This window comes from Rattus norvegicus, chromosome 18, assembly GCF_021556685.1.
Source record: "Rattus norvegicus strain SHRSP/BbbUtx chromosome 18, alternate assembly SHRSP_T2T, whole genome shotgun sequence".
In the NCBI taxonomy this organism is placed as follows: Eukaryota; Metazoa; Chordata; class Mammalia; order Rodentia; family Muridae; genus Rattus; species Rattus norvegicus.
Genome location: NC_141551.1, coordinates 62016001 through 62025873, shown reverse-complemented (window position 1 = coordinate 62025873; position 9873 = coordinate 62016001). Strand labels below are relative to the sequence as shown.

At 44.8% G+C, this 9873-nt stretch overlaps 1 protein-coding gene across 1 annotated transcript; it reads right to left on the bottom strand.

Annotated features, from left to right (window-relative positions):
* Positions 1 to 228: 228 nt before the first annotated feature.
* Pmaip1 (phorbol-12-myristate-13-acetate-induced protein 1) lies at positions 229 to 6642 on the bottom strand. The gene is given in 3 exon segments (NM_001008385.2): positions 229 to 2595; positions 4486 to 4647; positions 6424 to 6642. Coding segments are annotated over 3 exon segments (318 nt in total). The 5' UTR covers positions 6476 to 6642; the 3' UTR covers positions 229 to 2491.
* Between the last annotated feature and the right edge of the window lie 3231 nt (positions 6643 to 9873).

Below are 9873 nucleotides of genomic sequence, written 5' to 3'. Positions count from 1 at the left end.
AGTGTACTTATATATAATAAATAAATAAATCTTAAAAAAAGTTGCATTCTGGCCTCAGCACAAACACCATAGCATGCGAACACTCACACACATAATATTTTTAAAAAAGTAGCCATTGACTGATATACATCTTCCCAAACACACACACACACTGGATGTCTGGTGATATAAGTGTGTTAAAATAGATTAATAAACTTCCTAATTTACATAAACACACAGGAAGACCGGTGGCATTTTTCAACAGTTGCTTCAGTATCAACCTTTATTTAATAGTTGAGGCTACAGTATCAGTTTTCAGAAGCATACATATAAATACAGTCACAGACCATAAATACCCATTGGGCAAGATGTCTACCTTCAGGTAAAAAAACAACAACAACAAAAAAAAACTTCAGAGTAAACAACCTTAATGCTGAGGCCCACTAACTACTGAGGTAACTTCATCCAAAGTGACTAACCACATGACAGACACCCTTCCCATGGTCACGAGACCCTTGTCTCAAAACAAAAATAAAACTGATACACATGCAGAAAGTAAACAAAATATTTAAATTATAAATAGGTAAAATAAATATCATTCCTGATAAAACTCAATCGTGAGGGACTTTCTCAATGTTTTGGACAATTTTTGGTTTTAGTCAACTGACAAATTAAACGTGCTTATGGGCTTAGTTTCAACACATGGATACCATGGGGAAAGATTCCCCCAGTTATTAGCATACCCCATCAACTTCTGGTAGGCATCAAGTCCTTGTGGCCAGAACAGGCAATACCTTTTCAGTTATTGTCAAGTATACATCAACTGTAGTCACCTCTAGGGTAAAATAACAGAACACCCTTCCAGTTTTCAGTCTAAAATTGATTGGCCCTTTTCTCACATCCCACTCCTCCTCCCTAATCATATCAGTTCACTTTGACTTCTGTCAAAATTTTAAGTGACAAGTGAAGCATCTGGGATATGTAACATCCATGTTTTGACAAATATCATTTCCTGCATTTTAAGACTCATTTCTGTTTCTGTTCCCACGTTTAAAAATCCTTTCAGCCCTTGATTGGTTGTTTCCTTGTCTTGTGTGATACAGATAAAAAAGAATACAGAAGTATAATCAGCAGACGGATTAGCACCTTTGCGTGCTTTCTCAGTGGTGGGACAGCTGGGTTTAAGGTGGTTCATTTATTAGCAATTAAAGTAGCCTCAATGCTGTTTTTTAACAAAATAAAGGTCCTACCTTACGCTACTAGCAAAAATATACAAAAAGTCCTTACTCTGCTTGCTATCTTTTCCTTCCAGTAACAGGCAAACCCAGACAATCATCTGGTGATGGTTTTCATTTCCACGTCTCTGAATCATGTATCTGCTGGTCACCTGCCTTTTGGGAAAGTCTACTCAAGTCTCTTGCCTCTGCTGACCAGGACTGATTTGCTACTGAGCAGTCTGAGTTTCCCATTTATAGGCCAAATTTAAAATGAAACTCTGCACCCAGGGATGCTGGTGCCTGCCTTTAATCCCAGCACCTGGGAGGTAAAGAAAGGTGGATTTCGGGGTTGGGGATTTAGCTCAGTGGTAGAGCGCTTGCCTAGGAAGCGCAAGGCCCTGGTGGATTTCCGAGGCCAGCCTGGTCCACAGAGGGAGTTCCAGGATAGCCAGGGCTACTCAGAGAAACCCTGTCTCCAAAAACAGAAACAAGGAAAAAAAAAAAAAAAACCTTCTAAGAAATATCTGTGGCAGGTTATAAAATTTTAAAAACTTCCTATGAATTACTAAGTTTTAATTACATCAACTTCTAAAAGTTTGTTTCTCCATTGTCTCAGGTTATATAAAATCCAAACTCTCACTTTATCACATACTATTCAAGCTGCAAGACTGGTACCTATGGACTTTGCTATAGTTCTAATTTCCCCAGTTACTTAGTCTCCCCATACTCTCCAGTTAACGGTTACAGTAACACTTAAAAGTCATCTAAACAGACACAATACAGTTAAACTTGTAGTGACCTATAAAATCAATTTTCACTATAATATTCAGTGTTATAAAAAAATGAAATGTTTCCTCTTAGAAGATTATGAGGATGGAGCTAAACAGTACATTGTCCTGGAGTTGTCAAAAAGCAATCCTGTATGTCTGTCCACATACAATGTAACCACTCATCATGCCCCCTCCTATTATTCTTGACAACCTTTGGCAAAAACACCAGAACAACCCTGAAAAGACAGATTATTACTAGTTACTTCCCTACCTCCACAACTCCTCTCTTCTTGTTTTTAAAAATAAAAATAAGCATGGTTTCACGTTATCACATCTCAAAGAATGATTACCGAAAACTTTCCCAAGAAACTCATTTCCGTCTCCTTCATCACCCCTCCCTGCTCAGGGAACCAAAAGCAAGCCAGTGTTTCCCTCTCATCACAGTCCATTCAATACCAGACATTTGCGCCAACTGGGGGAACTTCCTTCCTGGGAGGTCCCTTCTTGCAAAAGTTTATGAAGGACTCAGGTTATTAAATTGAAGAGCTTGGAAATAAAATTCAGAAGTTTCTGCCGTAAATTCACTTTGTCTCCAATTCTCCGGAGTTGATCACACTCGTCCTTCAGGTCTGAAAGAGTTAGACGAAACCATTAAGTTGGACAACAGCCCCAACTGTAGACCAGTAAGAGTTAGCACACAGCCCAAGTGAAAGGCACTTCCCAGACGCTTCTCTGACTTCAGTGCACCTGGCTTTCCACGGGTCAGGTAAGGATATAGGCATTTGCTTTGTTTTTTTCAAAAGCACCCTGGATGAGGTCAGTTCTCTTCCAAATATAGAAATTGCATGTATGAAAAATTTACCAGCTGTGCCATTAGTCAACCCTTAGCCGTCTCCCATGATGTCATCCCTTTCTCTTTTATGGTTGGGTAGGGAACAAAAGTCAAATTCCGATCTCTTGTGATATTGTCAAGTAGACTCGCTCTTCCAATGGCAGCATCTCCCAGCTCCAAGCCTCCCTCACAGCAGGCAAATAAACATATTCTTCAGAAACGCTTTTTCTTTCCCCATAAGAATCATAAAATCTCATTGTAAAGTTGGAGTTACACTTTTAAACGAACTCATTTTGTTGATTTGAAGTCTCCTGGCTTAACAAACTTGACGGCCTTGAACTCCTAATCCTGCCTCTGCTTCCTAGTGTGCACTCAAACTGCAGCCTGGCTTTCTCAAATAACTTTCCAATTTACATTTGAAGGTAGGCCAGTTTATTGATACAAGCCCAGAGTGTTATCAATCCATTCAGTCTTTAGGAAGAGTAAAGGAGAACGTTTTGATTTGCATATTGATAATTATTTCCATTTTTTTCTTTGAACTTTAGTAATTATAGCTGGGTGTTAGTAAGAAAAATTATGTGCATTCCTCTGATCCCAGCTCTTAGGAGGCAGAGGCAGGGAGATCTCTGAGTTCAAGGCCAGCCTACAGAACCGGTTCCAGGACAGCCAAGGCTATTCGAAAACACCCTGTCTCAAAAAGCAAAAGAATGATGATGGCTGAAATGTGAGTAGTTGACAGCGCTTGCCTAAAAGGGGAATTTGGTGGCACATAAACTGTAATCCAGGGGTAGAGACAGGAGGACCAGAAACTCAAGGTCACCTTCAACCACATAAACAAGGACAGCTAGTACTTAATGAGACCCTGCCAAAAATAAAAAACAAAAAACAAACAAAACCAAACTCCCTCTCCCCCCACATTAAAACAAACAAACACTGTTAACACCGTCGCTGACATGAGTAAAACTCCTAGACATCCCAAAAGGTAGACAGGATTCTCCCATTCAAGCAAGCACCTCAGAGAGCTGACCTAGGGCCAACTAAGCCGCGGTCCCACTAGCTCTGTAGCAGATTCTCAGCATGCCCACGTGGCTAAGAAATGAAAGACCAAAAGAGGCTGCTGCAAATGTCTGATAAAACGGCAAGTCTGACCTCCAGATTTCCAACTCATAAAGCAACTGGCTGCGGATCTTTGATGAGAGTCACAAAAAAAAGTGCAGGATGCAAAACAGAATTCCTTCTCTCCAGTTATACCCCATCCCTTCCCCCGACCTTTCCAAGGGACAGTTAAAATGCTAACTACGGAGGAAGGCCTCCTGGGTTCCAGAATTCAGGTAACCCAGCGGGGTGTCTGTCCTAAAAAAAAAACGGCCCGAAGCGGGAGAACTGCTTGTTAGTCCTCGGAGTGGGGGAATTCACAGAGACAAATCCCCTGAGCTGAGCTCCCAGTATCGGTGCCCAGTCTTGAACAGCGACCCCCTGGCTGCCAGTGATTCTCTAGGGTAGCCGCCAGCCCCACCCCCACCACCGTGGAGACGGGCAACTCACAGAGAAAAGAAGCCTGGCTAACATGCAAGCTGCAGCTTCTAGAACTTTCTTACAGTGTTCCTAAGGCACGCGCCAGGAGGGCACGAGCTCCAACGGACTAAGCCGGGCCTCCTCCGCAGCCCTGCAGCGCCCAGACCCTTACCTGCTGGTACCCGGGTTGGGCTTGGGCTTCTTCTCATCGTGCTCTTTCGCGACTTCTTGCCAGGCATCTGCGCCAGAACCGCAGTTATGTCCGGTGCACTCCACGTGCAGTACACTTTATCTCCAATCTTCCTGAGCTGAGCTGCGAATTCAGGCGGTAACTCTGAAAAACAAACACCTGAAAATTAACAATGAAAGCAATCCTACCGGTGACTGGTAAATAAATTAGCACGTCCTTGGATGCTACTTGGGTGCACCCACACACCAACCCTGGTGACTCAATAAAAGTTATGAATAGAGACAAATCACTTTAACCAACCCAATGAGGTCTCCCATTTATCACTCAAGATTGACCAGGGAACAAAAGTCAATTTCTGAAAATATATCGTTTAAAAGTAGATTTGCTTTTCCAATTATGTCCTCCTTTAAAAACTTATTTTCTCATTAAAAAAAAAAAACCTCACAAAATTTACTATAATAGTCCATAGTTCTTAAAATGATTCAAAATCAAGACAGTGCTTTCCTACAAGTCTACTTCGTACAAATTCATCACATCAATAGAAAAGCAGAAAAGTTAAAAAATTCATGTCTTACTTTTTAGAAATTAGACATCCTAGTAGATGGAATTAACGCAATGTGCCATGTTTTAATGAGTTCTAGAGTGAAATATTTTCAGAAATATTCACAAAACACTCTTTAAGGTGCAGCATATTAAATGTAGCACACAAATTGAGAAGTCCTGATATCTAGGAGCAATTAGTACTTTCTCAAAAGGGGGAAGAGGCAAAAAGCAGCTCTAAGATTCCAGGGTCACAAACTTTCAGGCCAATTGCTCTACCCTTGCGCTCCACCCCAGTCCTAACTATCTCGATTTGGGAGAACTGATTTTTTTGAGCCGTCTCACTATGTGACAGAGACCGGCCTTAAACTATACAGTCCGGGCTAATTCTCCAACGTCCTGAGAGCTGGAGTTAGAGACAGGTACGCCCGGCAACGTATTTTTATCCAAACTACACACTCACTACTTGACATCGAGACACTCTGCTGCTCTTTAAATCTGTCTAGACAATGCCATGCTCATGTTGGACCTTCCAGAAGCATGGTCTGAACACTTAGACACCACCACCCTCATACTGGCAATGTAGCACTTCGGCATTGCCAGCTGGCCTTATAAAACAATAACCGAGTATGCCCCCCAAAGTTATTTCCGGACAAGTCTTACGATTCCTTAGCAGGTGCTGCCAATTTTGATTAAGACTTATAAAGGGGGGGGGGGGCGACCCTCAACAGTTACAGAGAGTTGCATGTGATTATATCAGAGTTGGTGGGTGAAAGACTCCAGGACCAAATTCTATTCTCCTAGATCTCCCAACCGGACAGTTAAATTTTCTCAATACCAGAGTCTCAATCCCACGCCTCCATGGGTTCAGGGTGTGAGCTCTGGGAAGAGTTCGAAGTTTGATCACTACGTTTCCTGGTGCTGGAGGTGGAGTGGGGACAGAGATAAAATGGGGTGGGGGTGGGGCTCTTAAAGGTGGTGTGGGGAGGAAGAGGGCCTGTCAGGGAAGTGCTAGGCCCGGAGGCCTCTCCTACCCACACCTGCCGCTAAAACCATCTTCCAGGCCACCGCATGCACATGTATTTTTCTCTCCTCCTGGTACCTGGTAGAGCAAGCAAAGAGCCAAGAAACAGGGAATGCCGGCCTAAAATGCACCGGCATCTCAATGAGACGCTGGGCTGGACTCTCCCAGAGGCCCGCAGTCTCGGTAGAAGCCCCTGAAGAACTTTCTAGACCAGTCGAAGGCACGAGCCGGGGAGCCGATTTGGCCCGAACATACAGGCGCGTGCATTCCAGCCCGAGCCCCGAAGGGCTGAACGGTCCCGAGTATGACCTCAACCCCATCCTGCCTGGGTGTCCGCGGGCCGAACTGCTAGATACCTGCCCGCGTTGGGTTCAATGGCGCGTTCCGACGCGCCTTTCTCCCGGGCATCTCAGAAACGCCGCGGCGATCTCCGCTGCGTACAGGGGACTTAGATCCCCAATCTGGACTCTGGGGCTCCCCCAGAGCTTGGGCTGCGCGAGATGGTCCGCGAGTGCCTCGAGCCAGGCGCACGGAGCTTCGGTAAAGCAGCAGCAACCCTGGAATCTTCTCAGATCGGGCTCCCCAAGCCGGCTCTCGGGTTTTATGGGGACTTCCCTGGTAATATGACGTAATATGACGACACCTCGCCCGGGTCCCCGCCCCTTCGAACGGCCGCGGCGCGGGAGCGAAGAGAAGTAAAGCTGGTCTCGAGACGCCCCCGAGCGCAACTTGCCGGGGCAAGCCGCAGATCGCCGCGGCGCCGACCCACGGCGGAGGGCGCAAGGAGGACGAGTCCTGCTCAACCCCCAAATTGCGTTCTTAAAAAACGAAGGTGGGAGGGAAGGATCAACTCTTAAGAGGTCCTGTTCATCGCTGGGACAGTGGCGCCTGTCGGGAGTGGCCAAGAAAATCTTACTGGGAAGAAAGTTGGGGGCGGGGTAGGGTGGGGTCAGGCTCCCCCACTTTATTATTCTTCGCCAAGTAGGGACGAATGTAAGCAACCTCAGAAAGGAATGGGGAAGGGAAAACCTTTCGAATTCTAAACTGTGGTTCGTTCCAAGGAAGTGAAAAGACTAAGTCCTAAATGGTAGACGTCACCTGAGAAGAGTCCCAAGTTCGAGTACAAAATTAAACTTTGGAGAAGTTGCGTGGTGACTGCGATTTGTCAAGATAAAGGAGCAAGATGGTGTCTGCCCTAGGCAGGCGCGTTTGGGTGTGGCTCCGGGATTCGGGGCTGGCCTGGGATTGTTGAAAAGCTGCGCACATTTCCTGTGGAGGTGTTGATACAGCCCAGCCAAGGGACCACCTTCATCTAGGAAGTGTCCAGATCCTTTGTGAAGGAAGGAAGATAGCTCGTTGGGAACAGGAACTTCCTTAAGCACTGTCTGGTGCCTGAATAATTCTAGCTAACAGGCTTGGAGGCCTTCACGATACTTGAGTTTGCATTTTGTCGTCCCGTCCTCAACTGGCTCTGGGAAATTTGGTCACTTTTCAGATGCAAAGATGATTTGATAGTGATTAAATCACCCAGATTCTCCTAGGCAGACAGCAACGCCCCTCTGAAGTGAACCCAGGCAGCACCGCCCCCCCCCGCCCCCCCCGAGCAAGTGCTGGGGCTCACTGGTCTCAGAAAATGGCGTTGCTTTATTTTGCCTTTTATATTGCTCTGTTTGATGCAGACCCTCCAGGTTCAATACTGACTGGCAGCTGCACGGACCTCGGAGTTTTTCACACTAATAGTTTAAGCCCGGATTGTTAGGGTCTCTTGGAAATGAGGCCCCTGCAACTCAGACTTCATTTTCCAAAATAGCCAGGTTGGTAAAGTTAACAAAGTGGAAGCCGCCGCCGGATTAGAGGGAATTGGAGCCCTGAACTCCCGCTGCCTGTCATCCTTGTTTACATTCAGTGGCTCCTGTATGCTTCTCAGCCTGCTTGCCTTTCTTAAATCATTCCATCTGCACGAACTAGCAAATAGTTATTTGTTACTTTTCCTAGAGGACTCACAGACAACACGGAGAGAATGAACTAAACTACTCAGGCTTAGCCGCTTTGTTTTGGTGCTAATGTTCGATGCGTCTAGAGTGTGGTAAACACGGAGAAGCAAATTTGAAACAAATTATCATCACTTACGAGAGTTTCAGAGAGAAGGTACAGATAGATGGATGGACAAATGGATGGATGGACGGATGGATGGATGGATGGATGGATGGATGGATGGGTGGATGGACAGAAGGACGGACGGAACTTGTGTTCCTCAAGTCTCTCCCAAAGCTCGCACTGGCTTCTTTAGTTCGTTAGAATACTGTTAATTTACTGATTGTATCAACTAATAAACAAGTTTGTACCGCCAGCCCTGAAATGTAATGGCTACACACACAGTGAGAAAAGCAAATAGAACATTGTTTACCCACAAAAGGGTTGCCGGAAGCAATCCTATCTTCTGCCATCTTCATTACAATTGATCTTTGATTCTTCAAGGATACAAACCTTGGAAAAATCTTTGTCTTTACCGGAATTACAAATTCTAATTAAAAGGGGGGGGGGGAAGGGATTTGATTTGAGAAGGCTTCAGAGAAGGTCAAAGCAGGCTGTTGACACATGACAGTTTTAAGAATTCAGATTTGCGGAGCTGGAGAGATGGCTTAGTGGTAAGAGCACCGACTGCTCTTCCCAAGGTCCTGAGTTCAAATCCCAGCAACCACAGGGTGGCTCACAACCATCTGAAATGAGTCTGATGCCCTCTTCTGGTGTGTCTGAAGATAGTGACAGTGTAATCATAATATATAATAAATAAATAAAATATTTTAAAGATAAAAAAAAGAATTCAGATTTGCAGCTGTAGAAATTGTTTTTTTCTAGTCTACCTTTCTAGGAAGCCAAGTATACCTCATAAAATACCATTATATGCTTGCCTTGCAAAAATATTAATCATGGGTCTACAGGAGTTAATGAGATAATAAAGTTGTCATTAAGGGTTCTAATCTCCAACAAACTGAGGGGAAAGAAGGTACTGATAAGGATGATGATTTTTTTCATTTATTTACTTCATGTATGTGAGTTCATTGTTTCTGTCTTCAGACACACCAGAAGAGGGCATCAGATCCCATTATAGATGGTTGTGAGCCACCATGTTGCTGGGAATTGAACTCAGGACCTCTGGGAGAGCAGTCAGTGCTCTTAACCACTGAGCCATCTCTCCAGCCCTGGATGATGATGATGAGGATGAGGATGAGGGTGAGGAGGATGACTTTTAAACACCCCCTCTCCCGTGTGTGTGTGTGTGTGTGTGTGTGTGTGTGTGTGTGTGTGTGTGTGTTCTCAAATGCAGGCAGTATCTGTGGCCAAAGATAACTGTGATCCTCCTGCCTCCACTGCCGTTTTGTTTTTGTTTTTGAAGGCAGGGTTTCTTTGCATAGCCCTGGCTGTCCAGGAACTCCCTCAGTAGATCAGTCAGGCCTTGAACTCAGAGACACCCTTACCTCTGCTTCTGGAGTGCTGGGATTAAAGGCATGTGCCACCATGCCCACTTTAACAATTTAAAGAGATACAATTAAATTGATGTAAAGTTCAGAAGAATGGATGTTTCTCCTCATTCAGTGAGAGGGCACCATTTGTTCCAGGCCTGTAGGCTGTTTCTGACAGAACAGAACAGAGCTGTTGATGCTGTACACTCCTCATGTGCTGGCAGGCCTGAAGCTTCTGCATGCACTTGGGACCCAACAGTTTGAAACATGGAAAAGAAGTTTTTAAAAAAGCATTTTCTAGGTGCATCCCTGTCTAACTATAGCTTCTCTCCATTTGCCTAT